The 18,834-nt window shown below is 34.3% G+C and overlaps 2 protein-coding genes across 3 annotated transcripts; both read right to left on the reverse strand.

Moving 5' to 3' along the window:
- Positions 1–4,171: 4,171 nt before the first annotated feature.
- LOC107611878 (G-type lectin S-receptor-like serine/threonine-protein kinase At4g27290) lies at positions 4,172–7,906 on the reverse strand. The gene is made up of 7 exons (XM_016313759.3): positions 6,421–7,906; positions 5,966–6,106; positions 5,718–5,866; positions 5,423–5,633; positions 5,096–5,333; positions 4,852–5,002; positions 4,172–4,691 (listed from the first exon to the last, which is right to left on the reverse strand). Exons 1-7 carry the CDS (start codon positions 7,904–7,906, stop codon positions 4,386–4,388), a joined length of 2,682 nt encoding a protein of 893 aa, XP_016169245.2. The 3' UTR covers positions 4,172–4,385.
- Positions 7,907–16,026: 8,120 nt separating this feature from the next.
- LOC107614213 (large ribosomal subunit protein bL19cz) lies at positions 16,027–18,427 on the reverse strand. Of its 2 annotated transcripts, none has more exons than XR_015896948.1 (5): positions 18,182–18,371; positions 17,367–17,618; positions 17,185–17,271; positions 16,679–17,082; positions 16,027–16,629 (listed from the first exon to the last, which is right to left on the reverse strand). XR_015896948.1 is itself a non-coding variant. In XM_016316443.3 (5 exons), the coding sequence occupies exons 1-5, from the start codon at positions 18,299–18,301 to the stop codon at positions 16,274–16,276; spliced, it is 699 nt and encodes a 232-aa protein (XP_016171929.1). In that variant the 5' UTR covers positions 18,302–18,427; the 3' UTR covers positions 16,027–16,273. The 2 variants fall into 2 exon arrangements, 1 of the variants encoding a protein (XP_016171929.1); XM_016316443.3 differs by having other exon boundaries at positions 16,027–16,379; positions 16,949–17,082; positions 18,182–18,427.
- Between the last annotated feature and the right edge of the window lie 407 nt (positions 18,428–18,834).

The following is an 18,834-nucleotide window of genomic DNA, read 5'->3' on the forward strand; positions in this document are numbered from 1 at the left end:
TAGTATAGGAAGTAAAAAATTTATACCTTGAAGTGACATGATATGAAGTACCAAAGTTCATAATCCAAGCGAAATCATCACAGACAATATTAACATAGTTTTTATTATAGGTAATAAGAACATCTTCATAAACAATAGTAGCAGTTTCTTTATCACTATCTTTACCTTTGTCTTCGTTTCTTTCTCTTAATTATTCTCTTTTCAAGAACCTACAATACCTCTTGATATGCCCCAACTTGCGACAATGGTGACAAATGAACTCTTTTTTTGGCTTATACTTTTCTCTTGACTTGCTTCGACTCTAACCTGTCAGAATTGTGAGGTTTTCTACTTTGTCATCTCTCTGCTGACACGTGATGGTATTTAGGTGTGTCCGGAGAAGAATTTTTTATTTTTTATTAAGACACGGTTGGACATAGCAGACACGGGTGTTGGACGAGTGTCGGTGAGTGTAGTGTCCGAAATGTATCCGACATGCAAACACGGTAACTCAGCAAAATGTCTATGCTTTATAGCATTCTACTATTTTATAATTAGTAAATTTTATGTTGTCTATAATTTGATATCTAACTTTTGTTTAACTTATTTTTTATAAAAACTTTTAAATATTTAATAATTATTCACTTTTATATTTTTAAAATTAAATTTTATTTTTTATTTTTTTTTATAAGCTAGGCAAACATTTTTAGACACTATAACAGCACCTTTATAATTTTATCATAGAGGTAATGACCAATTCGGTACCCGAAAGATTCAAACGCTGACATTTTAGTACCCAACTATTGTTATTGACAAAAAGGTACCTGAATGATTAAAAATTTTGCCAAGCGTGTCCAAGTGCTTGCCGGAACATAGTTCCGGTGAGTACAATGCTTACGTGGACGCCGGTTTTTGCTGACAAGTTTAGTCTTATATTAGATGGAATTTCTAATTAAATTAATGCTTATCCTACCTGGAAATTAACTTAACCTAATTGAAGGTTGGTTTAGCCCCAAATTAATTTTGCCTTAAAGCCCAATTGTGCTCTCTTCGCTCTCTCGTAGAGCACGATCCCAATCTGGAAGATGCAAGCAGATAAGAGTCGTAGAAAAGGTGGAATCATGAGAAAGCACTCATCCATTCAAGCCTTCGACGTTGATGGTGGTTCAGAAGGGCTATACAGTTCATCAGATTCATATTGGTACATCTCAGGTCCCATGTCTCCATCTGCTCTGTTCGGGTTAGGCACCTCTACCCTTGGTGCTTCATCATCCTTTCCAGGTACAATCCTCTGCCCAGATGGTTGAGGCCTAGGATGATTTCTCCTTGTATTTGTCCTCTCCTTTTTTTGTGTTTCTGTATCTGTTAATACATTAGGTGATATATTTCAGCCATCATGCAATATTTATCAAAAAATGCTGTAACAAAACAGAAATACTAGTTTTACCTGCTGCATTTTCTGTAGCTGTTTCCTCTGCCCTCAAATCATCCACCACTAGTTCTTCAATGTTAGCACCTTCATTGGCAAAATGTGCATCATAATCATTGGATTCATAAACCCAATACTTATCCAAAATGCTATAACAAAATAGAAATAATAGTTTTACCTGCTGCATTCTGAGTAGCTGCTTCCTCTGCCCCAAACTCATCCACCAATGGTTCTTCAATATTAGCACCTTCGTTGGCAACATGTGCATCATCATCATTCCTCTCATGTGTTTGTTCATTTACTGTATCAGCTTCTAGAGGATCACCCTCAGGCTGTTCAGATTCAGCAGCTTTTCTTTCTTGTGATAAACCACTGGGTGGTGGTCTTGGATGCCTCTTTCTCACCCTCTTAACAACTTTCTCTGGAGCTGCAGGTTGTTCAGTCTCTTTATCCCCCATTCCCGTGATTCACATCTTCATCCATAACACCACCCTCACATTTATCCGAGTCATTAACATCAACACCCTTCTCAATCACAACTTCATTCAAAGTCTCCTTCCCAACAACTGTCAAAGCCTTATTCAACTGATTAACCTCGCCAGTTTCCTCACTCACAACTTCAGTTTCCCTCTCATCACCAGGTGGATTGACCTCAACCACACTCTCACTGCTACCAGAAACCACCACATCGTCATCAATGATTTCAGAGTTGGCATCAATAGGGTGATCAAAATAGAGATGGACAGTATTGTCATTTTTAATTGCACTCTCACACATCCTCATCACTTCAGCATCTGTCCTAAGCACTCTAAGACCCTGACCTAATTCGAAACCAGGTTCTAGCCAACACGCCTCATTATATCCAGGGTAACCCAGGTCTAAAAACAACCCCTCAACAAAAAATAAATTACATGTCTCCACATTCACCCTATGTATCTCAGTGACTAAACCCCCTTCGTATATCACATTCCCATCTCTAACCCTTTTCAAGCAACCCATGTGATGATACACAAACGTAACTACAGGATCCATCTAAGAAATAGTAGAGAGAAGATACAATGAATAAACAGGATGTCACCAGCAAACGCAAAAAACTAGAACTTAAACCAAGAACATGAAGCAGAACGTACCTCTTCGTAGGGTTGCTCCTTGTGAAGAATGGTGATCCCACGATGCCACTTGAGAACCGTTACCCTTGATTCCACAATGTCTCTCACCTTGTATCGTTCTTCTTCGCGCCAAGCTTCCAGAGCAACGTCTCTCCCTCTCTACGTGACCTTTGAGTTTCGCTAGTAGTGACACACTAACCACAGTAACTAGTAACAACATATGCTAATTGGGTTTTAGGGCAAAATTAATTTGGGGCTAAACCATTCTTCAATTAGGTTAAGTTAATTTCCAGGTAGGATAAGCATTAATTTAATTAGAAATTCCATCTAATATAAGACTAAACTTGTCAGCAAAATCCCGGCGTCCACGTAAGTATCGTACTCACCGGAGCTATGTTCCGGCAAGCACTTGGATACACTTGGCAAAATTTTTTAATCATTCAGGTACTTTTTTGTCAATAACAATAGTTGGGTACTAAAATGTCAGCGTTTGAATCTTTCGGATACCGAATTGGTCATTACCTCTTTTATCATAAGTCATAACAGCATTATTATATAAGTGTCTATCTTTTTCAGTTTTTCTATCTATAATGTTTCTAAAAACCGTTACAATGTCAAAAAAAAAATCGTTATAATTACATTCATTTTAGTTTTACTCACTAATTACAATCATTAACTCTCACTCATTACCATCATTAATTACATACAATATATTCTCTCTCATTCACTCATTTTTAGATCATGGTCAGAGAATTCATTCTCTCATACTCACTTCTACTCATATTTACTATATAAATCAACATCTGATCCATTTTACATTTTTTTTCACATAATTTAATGTCTTTTATTCTATCTTTCTTTCATTTTTGCCAATATTTTGCACAATTATTTTTATAATTAAAATATTTTTTATTTTACTAAATAATTGACTCATTATGTATTAGAAGATGAATTCTAAAATACTAAAATGTATATTTTTACGAGTTTTTTATTTTTATCTAATTGTGTTCATTGATTATGTATTATCTTTGTCACATATATTATTTTTTACCATTTCACATTTTATATTTTTAAATATTATTTAATTATAATAATAATGTTAAAAATACATGGTGTCATAATTTATGAAAAATAAAATTAAAAAATTAAATGTTATGTTCAGTTATTAAAACATTATACACTCATTTGCATGGTATCTAAAAGTATTATTCTCCAAATTCATACAAAATACAATGCAAAAAAAAAAAACTATGTAACGAATAACATTATCAAGAATAGGTTTGATATTATTTTTTTCTAATTTATATATCCATCTAAATTCCGTGTAGCGGTTAAATCTAGTTGAACATAACAGAACAAAGAAATAAGGTGAATAAATCATCAAGAATTAGATCCAAATTCTTTTACTCAGCACCATTTTTCAATTATTCTATCATATTTTACCTTTTTTTTTTTTTGTAATTTTGGACTACTCAAAGTTCTCCAACAACTCTATTGAGAACAATCAAAGTGTGACTTTCACACATTCTCTCTTTCATGTTTTAACTTTTGTTGTACTCCGCGTGAATTTGTATTTTTTAAATTTTGAATTTTCACTCTTGAATCGTTTTTCTGTCATATTTTCTCTTAGTTCCACCTATGAAATCAATGGTGATTTTATCCTCTAAAATAAAATTCAAAATTTAGAGGATCCATATCTTTCTGCTTTATAAACGTTGCAAACATTTTCATGTGTTACAAACTACTTTTACAAGTTACTAACTAAAACTTAGTTCGGTATATAGACAACTTTTAGTTGTTGTTCATAGAGATTTTCATTTTGATCTGACACCTATCTAATCAAACAGCTACCTCCAATTTTCAACATGCTACCTTGCCTCTACCACTGAGATTGTAACTTCATTTTCAGAACATGTGTTCTGATTACTTGCTAGAAAGCCTTTATTGTGACAATTCCTTTCCACATAAAATGCAGGCTGTTTTGGCTTAGGGAGATTGCTATCACTAGTTAACATTACAACCACAGAAAGCATGTCTGGCCTGTCTTCCGGACTTTGTTGCACACATAATAGAGCAATATGTATGCATCTAAGTATTTCAGTTGCATCAGAAGCGTTGCTTAATGAATCATCAATCAGTTGTAAGTGTCTCTGCTCAACCCACAATCTCCAGCTCTGAAGAAATACAAAAGTCAGAACGAATATCTAAGTACATGTTCATTAGTGTGTCATGGACCTCATGTTGAAGAAACTTTGTTGTAATAAAAACATGTCAATCCATATCGTATCACAGTATCATTACTCTCATTATTTATTTTTCGTTTATTATACTTACATGTCCAAGAAGATTAAGGCTATGATTCGGGTCGCTGAAATCTCTATTCTTCTTGCCGCTTAGTATCTCCAGTGCCAAAACTCCAAAGCTAAAGACATCTGACTTCACAGAAAATTTCCCATGAACTGCATACTCAGGAGGCATATAACCACTGCAAAACATTATTTTAATATAGAATCAATAACCTCTCAAACATCAGAAAGCACCAACAAGGATGTAAGGTATATGCAAACAGCACTCTTACTATGTCCCAACTATCCGATGAGTTTTCGCCTCAGTTTGATCTCCCCCAATGGCCTTCGCAAGCCCAAAGTCAGAGATTTTTGGATTCATATTGGCATCTAGAAGAATATTGCTAGCTTTGAGGTCCCTGTGAATAATCCTCATTCTAGAGTCTTGATGAAGATAAAGAAGCCCACGAGCAATGCCAACAATAATATGCATGCGTGTTGGCCAATCTAGTAATTTTCTCCTTGTTTGGTCTAAATGGTTCAATTCATTTTCAAAGTCAGTGCAGACCATAACAGGCTATAAACTCAAATGGAAACTATAAATGAAAGATGGCTCATACCAAATATAAAGGAGTCCAAGCTTTTGTTAGGCACATATTCATATACTAACATTTTCTCTTCCTCCTCAAGACAACAACCAAAAAGCTTAACAAGATTACGGTGCTGAAGCTTAGCAATTGTATTGACTTCATTTCTCAATTCATTTAGTCCTTGGCCAGAATTTATGGAGAGCCTCTTCACAGCTATCTCTTGTCCATCAATTAATGTGCCCTGAAAAGTGAAAACAATAACATCCATATTGAATTTGTACTTTGTGAAATGGGATAGTTGATCATCTTAACATTATTATATTACCTTGTAAACAGGGCCAAATCCACCTTCTCCCACCTTGTTATCACTAGAAAAGTTGGCTGTTGCATTAGCTATAGTTTGAAAATCAAATGTTGGCCAGTCCACCTCTTCCTTTCTTTGTCCACATCTGTAATCCTGGTTGTGAATTTTCTCTGCCACTCCAAATTCAGAGGATAGAAGTAAAGAAAGGAACAAAATGGCCTCAGACTGATACTATAAACGTAATCAGTTATCAACTTATTCTAATTTACCTCTCTTTCTTCTGCTGTCACTTTGTTTATAGGTTAAGTGTCCCAGAAAGAGGAAGATAATCATGACCAAAACACCACATACAATTATGATACCCACTAGTCTTTTGTCTTTGTTGGATCGCTCCATTTTCTTTACACTATCTGTGAAATTTTGAACATAATCAGAAGGGATTTTGAGGAACTTTGATGACACTATAATTATCTAGACATTTCAATATTACTTCAATACAAATAAAAATTCTAAGATAACTTTATGACTAGATAATTGATTTTTTAATTTGTTGGAATCTTGGATGCATATGCTGATAAACATAGGATTTCTATTTCACCATTCCTTCAACACAAAATACATAAGGCAGAAAATGAAGCCGGGTGATGTTTGAATTGTTTTGAACTTAAGAACTACCAAAGATATCTAATTAAATGACAACCAACAGAAACTAAATAAAAATTACCAATGTCTGAAGCAGCTAGCCTTACATAAAGGTCTTGACCGCGCTGGCTATATTGGATTATATCCACCAGTTCGACAAACCAAAGCAAGCAACCACTTCCATCAACATATAAGTTTGCATATGCAGTACAGGAACATTTACTTAAGCACAATTGAGCACATTCTTTAAGATTCAAGGTTTCACTGAAAAATGATGAGGACGTATTAGGCAATTTAACTCCTGTGTACCTCAAGAAGCCATCATCATGGCAATTCAAGTTCGTCCTGCGTTCACATCCAGTAAACCAGTTCCCATTATTCCAATCTTTTGGAGACTTAGGACTGAACCCGGTCAAGCATCCACAAACAGGGAAGTTATTGCTATTGCAGACGGCATTAGCACCACACCATGCATAATGTTGGCACTGATTTGACAGAGACGTTGAGGAGAGTGCCCAATTCTGGATCCGATTGATCCATACGAATCGCTGCATGTTGCCTGATGGATGCAGTACATCTCTTGACAACATAGACAACTCAGAACTCTTCCTGAGTTGGTAACCCACATAAACTTCACTTTCACTATATGTGAATTGAAAGACCAATGATGCTTCTGACCTTGCTGGATTTCCTGTCAACTCAAGACCATTCCACGATCCAAATCGTGACACTATAGTGGTTCCTTTTCTGATAACCACCTGTGGCCAACCATGAGTGTCAAGATGAATTGAGTACTTACCAGGGGCAGGGTCATCTTTACTCTTCCAAGATGTTAAGAATGTCTCCAAACCAGTAACTAGGTTCTTCCCAATCTTCATTCCAGGCATATATGTGTCAGAAGGATAATCAAAACTCTGCCACAAATAGGATTCTGTGGTTCTACCATTAGAGGCTCTCACCACAAGATTCCCTGATTCCAGAAGCTGTGCAAATGCATCTTCTGCAGTTGCATATGCATTTGAAGACCAAACAATATTACCTGTGATATTAATAAGGTTAAGGATACCCCCCTCAGTGATCCTGAGAATTCCTGAACCATCTCTAATAGGAGCTTCTCTATTTGCTACCCATATAGGAGTTCTAGGTGAAGCCACGTACCATATTCCCAAATATCGGTTTCTGGAGTTACCAGGGCTGAAGAATCCCAGTTCAAAGGTCCCTCTTGCGGAAACTAACTTGTCACCATCTTTGATGAGTTTATGTGTAGTAAGAATGTCTAGAGCTGAGAAGCTTGATAAGAATGAAGCGAAAAGAGAAGTCACAAAAAGTGACACAAGGCTTCTCATGTTTTTGCTTAAAGGGCAGGTACTGGGTAGTGTAAATTTGATTGAAAAATCATAGTTAATAATATAAACGGTGATACCATAAAACGATTCATTAAGTCTGGAAGCGCTATTGAGGAATTTGTCTCTTTCTCGGGACATCATTTGCTTGGTCACAGATGCAATCGCAATCAAACAAACTGACTCTAACTTTGAACTTTCATATTTGGCTCTGACACGTGACATCCCAAAGCCGAAAAGTAAAACACATGCTTGTGGCAAATTCAATGTTGTTATGACTCATGAAAGTAACAATTTAACATAACATTATCCACTGGTGTCTTGTTCTGAATTAAAAAGGTTGATAAGCTCATTTTAATATTTTATAATGAAAATAAATTGCTAAAAAGAACATAATCAATCAAGCATACACGTAACGTTAAGTTTCCAACCAGTGATTTGAATAAACCAAAAGAAAAGGGAAAGAAGGACACGGTATTTAGTATTTACTATTTAGTGTTGAATTCAAATGCACACTTTCTTTTCCAAAGGGTCAGTATTAATAAAAGAATGTAAGCTATAGTTTTACTCTGAAAAGTCCCCATGTTTTGTTAGTAGGAGAGCATGACCGCCGCCGAAGTATCATGTGCCAATTGCTAATGATTCCGTCAACAAGAAATTTCCAAAGCTATCAACTATCAAGCGTAATTGATACGGAAATAAAAGATAAATAAGAAAATAAGGATTCAAACTGAATAAAAAGATACATTGAAATTAAAATAGAAACAAAAAAGATAAGTTGAAATTGAGTACAAAGAGAATCACTCTACTTTCTACCCAATTTATTGACGCAACAAGAAAGGGACTCCTCAACCTAACTTGTCAACGCCATAGTTTGGAAATTGAATCGAAGGGACTCCTCAACCTTCTATTCAATTCCCCGATGTAACAAGAGAGGGACTCCTCAACCTCAATTGTCCACACATGGTTTCATCACGAAACCAAAAAAGGTTTAAAACCTCTAAATCATTCTATGCTGTGACTACAATAGCTAAGGACCTCTTATTAAGTTAAAACAAAGAAAACCCTAAAGCCCATAAACATACGGCCCAATCTAGTAATTAAATAAACAAAATCAAAATATATTAAATAAAATATTCTAAAAATATAAACTAAAATATCTTCTAAATAACTCTTGAACTCTTCATATCACGAACATTTGAAGCACGTATCATTCTCCTCCTCTTCAAAAAGATTCGTCCTCGAATCTTGTAGGTGGAAAAAAATAATATATGAAAGGACAATAATTATAAGGAAGATAATTTCTTTTTTTTTTGTTTTTTTTTTCTTCTTTTTTTTTTTTTTTTACTTTATGCTTTTTTTTTTTACAATAATGAAACGCAAACGAAAACAATAACACAAGAACAAAAAGAAAGACGCGACAAATACTGGACTCTTTTTTTTATGATAAAAGAAGAACAAATATAGATTAATAAGAATTAATCTAATACCTGAGCTCTGATACCAAATGATACGGAAATAAAAGATAAATAAGAAAATAAGGATTCAAACTGAATAAAAAGATACATTGAAATTAAAATAGAAACAAAAAAGATAAGTTGAAATTGAGTACAAAGAGAATCACTCTACTTTCTACCCAATTTATTGACGCAACAAGAAAGGGACTCCTCAACCTAACTTGTCAACGCCATAGTTTGGAAATTGAATCGAATGGACTCCTCAACCTTCTATTCAATTCCCCGATGTAACAAGAGAGGGACTCTTCAACCTCAATTGTCCACACCATGGTTTCATCACGAAACCAAAAAAGGTTTAAAACCTCTAAATCATTCTATGCTGTGACTACAATAGCTAAGGACCTCTTATTAAGTTAAAACAAAGAAAACCCTAAAGCCCATAAACATACGGCCCAATCTAGTAATTAAATAAACAAAATCAAAATATATTAAATAAAATATTCTAAAAATATAAACTAAAATATCTTCTAAATAACTCTTGAACTCTTCATATCACGAACATTTGAAGCACGTATCAGTAATGCTTTGATACCGTAGAATGCAAACCAAGTAACGATGATAAATAAAAAATAAAAATTGTGGAAACTGTTGTGATAAGAATGAAGAATGTGAATGTCCATTTTTAAGAGAATCATATTAAATGAAGGTTGAAAAATCAACATTTTATGTATGTATAAATAGGACATGATTTGAGGTAGGGGTGGCAATGGGTAGGATAGGGTAGGGTTTGGATCCAACCCTAATCCTACCCGCGGGTTGAGAATATTCCAACCCTAACCCTACCCGCTTTTAACCCGCGGGTACTCGATTCTACCCGCGGGTTACACAAAATTATTATATAACTTGATGATAATTTAAAATAGAACTGATTTTTATTTAAAAAAAATATTAAATTATCAATTAATGATTTTCTTTTAGTGGCTAAGGATTTTTTGCATTTAGTGAGAGGTCTTTGATTCAACATCCACTTAAAACATATTTTTATATAAGTATATAATATAAACATATATAGAGTGCGGGTTGGTCGGGTATGGTTGAAGCTCAACCCGCACCCTACCCGACCCGCACGAGAACCCTACCCGCACCCTATCCTACCCGCTGCGGATTGGGTTGGCAACCCTACCCGAACGGGTGGGATCGAGTTGGGTACCCGCAGGTAGGGTACATATTGCCACCCCTAATCTGAGGCCAGATATACACGAATAATCAATAACAATAATTTTCTCTCCCTATATTGTTTATATAAAAAACTTTTTTCCTCTCTCTTCTCTTTCATACGCTTGCTAATATATAATATAGTAATAAATATATAAGTTACTTCTATTATTATAGTGAGATAATTATATTGGTGAATATCAAAATTAGAGTCTTCTATTTATATTTTATTTTATATTATATCTTCCTTATTTATTTATTCTACAATACGTTATCAACACGAGACTCTAACCAAATTTTAGAAGATTCCAGGTAACAAATTTTTATTATGTCGAAACTCTCTCATCTTGAATTTAATGCTCTTGATATATCTAAAAATAATTATTTATCATGGATACGTGATGCTAAAATCCATCTTGATTCAATGGATCTTGGAGATACGATTAAGACTGAAAATAATGTATCACAGAAGGATAAAGCCAAAGTCATGATTTTCCTTCGGCGTCATCTTGACGTATGATTGAAAAATGAATATCTCACATTAAAAGATCCGGTAGATCTGTGGAAAGACCCTGAAGAAAGGTACAATCATCAGAAGACGGTAATACTTCATCAAGCGCAATATGTTAGAGAAAATTTTTTTGACCTTCCATGCCTCGAATGTGCTCCTGCAACAACAGTATCGAGAAAAAGAATTTAAAAAATATTCTGAGTTAATTTCTTGCCTTTTTGTTACTGAACGCAACAATGAATTACTTCTAAGGAATCATGAAGGGCGCCCAGCTGGTGCCGCCCCATTTTCTGAAGTAAATGCGGCAAATCATTACCCCAAAAGAGGTAAATGACAAGGTTTTAGTAACGAGAAAAATTATGGAAGGAAAATGAATTATGTTCACAAAGAATCTCACCAGAAGTGGGATAAAGAAAGAAACAATGGGCAAAATAAATCAATTGAGGATAAATGTTTCCATTGTGGTGGAAAGGGTCATTGGTCGCGTACCTGTCGTACACCAAGGCACCTAGACAATCTTTATTAAACATCTTTGAAAAAAGACAACAAAGAAAAGAAAATAAATTTTGTTTCAAATGATACCACTCATTATGATGTATCTAATTTCTTTGAGGATCCTGAAGAAAATATTGGCTATTTGATCAATGATGGAATGGTTTAATATATGTATTTGTTAAGTATTCATGTGAATAAATAATGTAAAAAACTTCTTATTAAGTTTTATACATTTGAATTTCAAAATTATTGAATGTGCTAATAATAATAAAATTTTTAGTATATACTATATTTTTTAGAAAAATATTTTCAATCAAGGAAATAATTTTACTGAACAAATATTTCTACTTATTCTATTATTATTTGTCTTTGAAGAGAATAGCAAGGACATATAGTGAAGATGTTTGCCTTGCGGATAGTGCAAGTTCGCACACCATTCTCAAAAGTGATATATATTTTACCCATCTTGTGCCAAAAGAAGAATATGTTAATACTATTATTGGCTCAGACAATGTGATTGAAGGCTCCAGAAGAGCTATAATTTTCTTTTTCGAAGGAACAAAATTCATAATAAATAATGCACTATTATCTACCAAGTCTCTAAAAAACTTGTTGAGTTTTAAAGATATTCGCCGAAATGGATATCATATTAAGATTATGAATGAGGAAAGTCATGAGTACTTATGTATCTCAACTCATGATTCAAATAAAAAGGTTATATTAGAAAAGTTCCCCTCACTTTCATCTGGGTTATATTATACCAAGATTAGTGCAATTGAATCACATGCCACTATAAACCAAAAGTTTACTAGCCCAAATGAATTTATAACTTGGCACGACCGATTGGGTCATCCAGGAACAACCATGATGCGGAGAATTATTGAAAACTCCCATGGACATTTACTAAAGAACCAGAAGATTCTTAAATCTAGTGAATTTTGTTGTGCTGCATGTTCTCAACGGAAGTTAATTTTAAGGCCATCACTAGTAAAGATTGGATTTGAGTCCCCTGAATTCCTAGAAAGGATTCAAGGTGATATATGTGGACCTATTCATCCACTCTGTGAATCTTTTAGATATTTTATGGTCCTGATAGACGCATCTTCGAGATGGTCATATGTGTGCTTATTATCTTCTCGCAACTTGGGGTTTGCGAGATTATTTGCTCAAATTATTCGATTAAAAGCATAATTTTCAGAAAACCCAATCAAAGCAATTCGTCTTGATAATGCTGGTGAATTTACTCCCTAAACTTTTGATGCTTATTGTATGGCTAATGGAATAAGTGTTGAACATCCAGTAGCTCATGTTCACACACAAAATAGGTTAGCAGAATCACTTATTAAGCGCCTCCAATTAATTGCTAGACCCTTACTTATGAGAACAAATCTTCCAACCTCGATTTGGGGGCATGCTATTTTACATGTCGCAGCACTTATTCGTTTGAGGCCAACGAGTTACTATCAATTCTCTCCTATACAATTAGCTTTTGGCCAGCAGACAAATGTTTCCCATTTAAGAATATTCGGATGTGCGATATATGTTCCCATTGCACCACCTTGTCGCACCAAAATGGGAGCCCAAAGAAAATTGGGGATATATATTGGATATGATTCTCCCTCTATAGTGAGGTATCTTGAGATACAAACTGGAGATGTATTTAAAACCCGGTTTGCGGATTGTCATTTTGATTAATCAAAATTTCCAACATTAGGGGGAGAGAATAAGCTTCCTGAAAAGGAACTTAATTGGAATGCATTATCATTGATGCATTTAGATCCTCAATCAGGGTAATGTGAACTAGAAGTTCAAAAGATTATACATTTGTAAAGAATAGCAAATGAATTGCGTGATGCATTTTCTGATAGAAAGAGGATAACCAAATCTTATATACCAGCGAAAAATGCCCTAATTCGAATTGATGTCTCAGTTGGACAAATTAACACCGAAGCAAATACACGCCAGAAGCGTAGCAGGCCTGTCAGTTCCAAAGACAAAAATTCTCGAAAGAAAAAAGAGATAAATACTATTCCTGTTGAAAAAGACATAGTAAAGACACCTGCAGTTGTCCAGAATTCTGATATAGTTTTAACGCTAGAAGACGTTTAGGTACTTGAAAATTATGAAAATGATGAGATCTCGATAAATTATGTTTTTACAGGAGAGAAATGGGACCGAAATAGCACAATTGTCAATGAAATATTTGCATATAATGTGGCATTAAATATCATGCATGAAAGTAAAGATCTTGAACCAAGATCAGTCGAAGAATGTCGACAAAGGAATGATTGACCAAAATAGAAAGAAGCCATGAAGGCTGAGTTAGACTCACTTACAAAACGTGATGTCTTTGGATCTGTAGTCCGTACACCAAAAGATGTAAAACATGTTCGATACCGATAGGTATTTGTGAGAAAACGAAATGAGAAAAATGAAGTTGTACGCCACAAATCTCGACTTGTAGCACAAGGTTTTTCACAGAGACCCGGTATAAATTATGAAGAAACGTATTCCCCTGTAGTGGATGCAATAACATTTCGTTATTTGGTCAGTTTATCTGCATATCATAAACTGCATATGCATTTAATGGATGTGATAACAGCCTATTTATACGACTCATTAGATCGGGATATCTATATGAAAGTCCCTGAAGGACTAAAGATATTTAAACCATCCAATGAATATTCGCAAAGGTTATACTCAGTCAAATTGCAAACATCTTTATATGGTCTAAAGCAATCTGGACGAATGTGGTATAATCGTCTTACTGAGTATCTGGCAAAAAATGGATTCAAGAATGATAATATCTGTCCATGTGTTTTCATAAAGAAATCTGCATTTAGATTCATTATAATTGCTATGTACGTTGATGATTTAAATATTATTGGAACTCCTGAAGAGATTCCAACAATTATAAAAACTCTAAAAGAAGAGTTTGAGATGAAAGATCTTGGAAGGATTAAATTTTGTCTCGGCTTGTAGACCGAGCATATAAAAAATGGGATCTTTATTCATCAAACAACATACACAGAGAAGATCTTGAAAAGATTTTATATGGATAAGTCACATCCCTTGAGTACCCCAATGATCGTAAGATCTTTGGATGTGGAAAAGGATCAATTCCGTCCTAAAAAAGAAAATGAAGATATTCTTGGTCCTGAAGTACCATATCTTAGTGTCATTGGAACTCTAATGTGCCTTGCTAATAATACAAGACCGGATATATTATTTGCTATGAATTTACTAGCAAGATATAGTTCCTATCCAACCAGAAGACATTGACATGGAATCAAACAAATCTTTCGATATCTTCATGGAACGGTTGATATAGGATTGTTTTATCCCTATGGATCCAAGTCACAACTAGTTAGCTATGCATATGCTGGATACTTGTCTAATCCACATAAAGGGAGATCTCAAACAAGATACATGTTTACATATGGTGGAATAGCTATATCATGGAGGTCCACGAAACAGACAATTGCTGCAACATCCTCTAATCATGCCGAAATACTAGCGATTCATGAAGCAAGTCACGCGTGTTTTTGGCTGAGGAGTTTGATCCAATATATTCTGTCATCATGTGGACTGATTAATCAGAAGATAGCTTCAACTGTCCTATTTGAAGATAATACAGCATACATTGCTCAACTTAAGAGCAAATATATCAAAGGCGATAGAATAAAGCATATTTCTCCCAAATTCTTCTTCACTCATGATCTTCAAAATCAAGGGACAATTGATGTCCAACAGATCCGCTCAAGTGATAATCTGATAGATTTATTTATAAAGTCACTCCATAAATTCTCTTTTAAAAGATTGGTACATCAGATTGGGATGTACCGATTTCGAGACATTAAATGACGTCGACAAGAGGGAGAGACTGTACTCTTTCCTTGGTCAGGTTTTTTCCCATTGGGTTTTTCTTGACAAGGTTTTTAATGAGACAGTCCCCATCATAAAGGATATTGTACTCTTTTTCCTTCACTAAAGTTTTTTCCTATTGGGTTTTTTTTTTTAAGTAAGGTTTTAACGAGGCATAATCCTCATTCAAAGGGGAGTGTTGTTATAAGAATGAAGGATGTGGATGCCCATTTTCAAGAGAATCACATTAAATGAAGGTTGAAAAATAAACACTTCATGCATGTATAAATAGGACATGATCTGAGGCCATATATATACGAACAATCAATAACAATAATTTTCTCTCTATATATTATCTATATACAAAACTTTTCTCCTCTCTCTCTCTTTCATACATTGCTAATATATAATAGTAATAAATATATAAGTTACTTCTGTTATTATAGTGAAATAATTATATTGGTGAATATCAAAATTAGAGTCTTCTATTTATATTTTATTTTATATTATATCTTCTTTATTTATTTATTCTTATTTATTCTACAACAGAAACTTCTATTTGTAAACTCGTATGTGCAGTTAGAGTTTAACTTGGTTGTGCAGATAACTCTCTTATACATAAGAGGAATTACTGCGTGTAGTTAATTCAACAAGGAATATATTTTCGAGTTAAAATTTGCAATTTACCTATCAGATACTGATAAAACATATAAGCCAATAAGCCATTGCTGTGTCATTTCTATCATAGTTGCAAACTGCAGCAAAAATGGCATCCTATTTTTACTGATTCAATACAGCATCGGTAAAGATCAAACATGCCCTTGAGAAAATTTAAATATAAAAGCATCTTATTACAATTTCCTAAACATTGCCTTTTCAAAACATGGCATCCCCTGCAGACTGAAATCACAACTACATAAAGTTGGGTGGAACAAAGCTACATTAAAACAAACATCTAATTCATGAGAAAACAGCCGCAAGCATATTAATGCACATGGTAAGTATAACAAAATTATGAATTGTAAAGAATTTCAATCAGGATGAAGATTGCTATTGGTTTTTAAGTGCATTCATTTTCTCCCTCAGGTAGTAGAGTTTGGCCCTCCTGACTCTCTTCTTGTCTAGCACCTTTATCTCCTTTATATTTGGTGAATACCTACACATATTGGATATGTATTAGGAACTGACTATTAATATGACTATTTGCCATTAAAACAAGCACAACCAATAAAGAAGTAGAAGATAGCAAACAACAGTCCTCCTCCCCCTACGGCCTCCTTGGGGATATTCTCGAAACCCAAAAGGAGGATTACTAAATATCACTAATAGTAGAATACAATTTACATCATGCTCTTAACTGTCACTGTCCACTCAACACCATGGTTCTTTAGTGCTACTATAGCACTCTATACTCTATAACTGCTTTGGTTACATGCAATTCCAAAATCTACGCACTCTATAACAGGGTTACATGCAATTCCAAAATCTACGCAAGAGCACACAAGGAACACAGAAAGTTTATATGACAATCACAAACCTTTTTCATAAAGTGATATAACTAGAATATCAAATAACACTGATGGTTCATCAACCTATGGTCAGTTCTTAGTGGAGCCATGTTTTTGTTATCTTTCATTTTTTATGACGAAGCACAAAGCAATTTACCAAGTCAAAAGAGCTTGTCTGCAATGAGATCTATTTATAAATTGGGAAATTCATACTTACAGCGGGAATAGAGATTCGATCCCAACACCAGCCACCAGCCTTCTAATTCTGAATGTAGTGTTAAGACCAGCATTACGCCTTGCAATAACAATGCCTTTAATGATAGAAACTCGCCTCTTGTTCTCAGGTACTTCCTGTTATATCAAATGTAGAAGTACATACAAATCATGTTAAACAATGAACAAAATACAAGCACTGCACAAATATAAATAATTCTTCAAACAAACCTATCATACCACTTTGAGCTCCACAATATAACCAGGCTTTATGTCAGGGATCTCTCTCTGCGCTCTCACCTCCTCTACTGCCTCCTTGTTTAAAATCTATGTAACATAAAAGATAAAACCAACAAATTTCACAATGAGAAAAATAGAAATTAAATTCTTCTTGCTTAAAATAATACAAAGTAGTCACATGCCTGCATAATGTGCCTGCCAGTTTTATCTAATCTCTTAAATTTGATGCGAGGAGGCACATCTGGCACAGGATTGGGAATATCTTCAGAAAAACCAATAGAATCTGTCGCTGTTGACATAAACCTGCTGGAAAAAGAAGGTCGAAACATAGCAGTCTGCTGAAACGAAGCCAGTCCAGAACTCCGGAGTTCAGACACTAAACCATTATTGGACTCGAAACTTGTTAATGCCTCAGACCGAGATAATCCCCTAGTCTGCGCAGGAAATCACATGAGCATTCAGCCATATGAGCTCATATCCCATAAGGACAACGCCTAAAATCCAAGAACACACTTCCAATGCGAAAGACGGAATAACAGAAGCATGAAACATCATAACACTTCAGGTAGGGGGAACATTTAAAAAGAAAAAAAAAGGAAACAAAACTCGCTCGTTAAGATTATAAGCTGACTAAAACACCAAAGAAGCTAATTCCAAGTTCAAAGAACTGTTTTGTTATTCAATCAGCCATAAGTAAAAAAAGCAGGATTTAACAGAGCATATTAGCATAACCGAGTTTAATCACATTTCAGGATTATACTAAATCAAATGGTATTTATAGTGCTAACTTTATGTTATATCATATAATTCTAAATCTATAATGATTCGAACATATAAAAGCTGAAATCACATTACGAAGCTTAGCTCAACCTACACGTTCATCACCGAAACCATTATAAGTCTAATGTTACATACAAAAAGGTAAATTAAAAAGCATGATAATAAAATTCAAGCACGAAAAGCGAAAGGAAAATGAGTAAAATGAAGAGGTAGTTACAGCGATGGGAGAAAGAGGAGAAGAAGAGAATGGGCGAGAAGTGGTGGGAGGATGAAATTCCTGCGGAGAACGAAGGAGGGTTGATCGGAGCAGAGAGGAGAAGAGCCTGCGGGAAGCCATGTCGATCCAGAGTGATCGAAGGAGAAAGCCCACAAAGGATTAGGGTTTATGGCCTGCGCACGTGTGCCATTTTCGGGTTCACACGCTTAGCATTTGAACATCTGTGGTTAATGACCATTGTGTCCCTCAAATTAACTAATTAACTAACTATTATTTCAGATTATGAAATATTTGATAATTTGATTACTCACGATTTTAGTTTGAAAGATATAAAAGAGCATGACTTTTAATTTGTTTCTTGTTAATTTATATATTTTATTACTATAGTTATCAGCATTTAAATATTTTATGATAAAAACTAATAGTTTACACAATTTTACTTCTATTGATATTGGTTAGGAAATTGATGAGAATAGAAACTAAAAATTTTGAAATATAAAATTGTAAGAAAATATATGCCTTATATTTAATACTTATACTTTATTTTTTGACAAAAATACTGAATAGGTATATTTTGTGTATTATTTTGTAATAATATATTTTTAAACAAATAATAAACATATATTATTGTGATCATATTTTCAACAGACATG

The sequence above is a fragment of the Arachis ipaensis genome, chromosome B8 (genome assembly GCF_059453495.1).
Source record: "Arachis ipaensis isolate K30076 ecotype BB chromosome B8, ASM5945349v1, whole genome shotgun sequence".
Classification (NCBI taxonomy): Eukaryota; Viridiplantae; Streptophyta; class Magnoliopsida; order Fabales; family Fabaceae; genus Arachis; species Arachis ipaensis.

What these genes read in the sequence shown, in the direction of transcription:
- LOC107611878 (XM_016313759.3), bottom strand. Translation starts at nt 7,906, where the DNA reads ATGTCACGTGTCAGAGCCAAATATGAAAGTTCAAAGTTAGAGTCAGTT. An exon ending in TGACAGCAGAAGAAAGAGAG is followed by an intron (nt 5,867 to 5,965) that starts GTAAATTAGAAT and finishes TTGGAGTGGCAG; the next exon opens with AGAAAATTCACAACCAGGAT. An exon ending in GATTTGGCCCTGTTTACAAG is followed by an intron (nt 5,634 to 5,717) that starts GTAATATAATAA and finishes TTCACTTTTCAG; the next exon opens with GGCACATTAATTGATGGACA.
- LOC107614213 (XM_016316443.3), bottom strand. Translation starts at nt 18,301, where the DNA reads ATGGCTTCCCGCAGGCTCTTCTCCTCTCTGCTCCGATCAACCCTCCTT. An exon ending in CTCCTCTTTCTCCCATCGCT is followed by an intron (nt 17,619 to 18,181) that starts GTAACTACCTCT and finishes TTTCCTGCGCAG; the next exon opens with ACTAGGGGATTATCTCGGTC. An exon ending in CTGGCAGGCACATTATGCAG is followed by an intron (nt 17,272 to 17,366) that starts GCATGTGACTAC and finishes TATGTTACATAG; the next exon opens with ATTTTAAACAAGGAGGCAGT.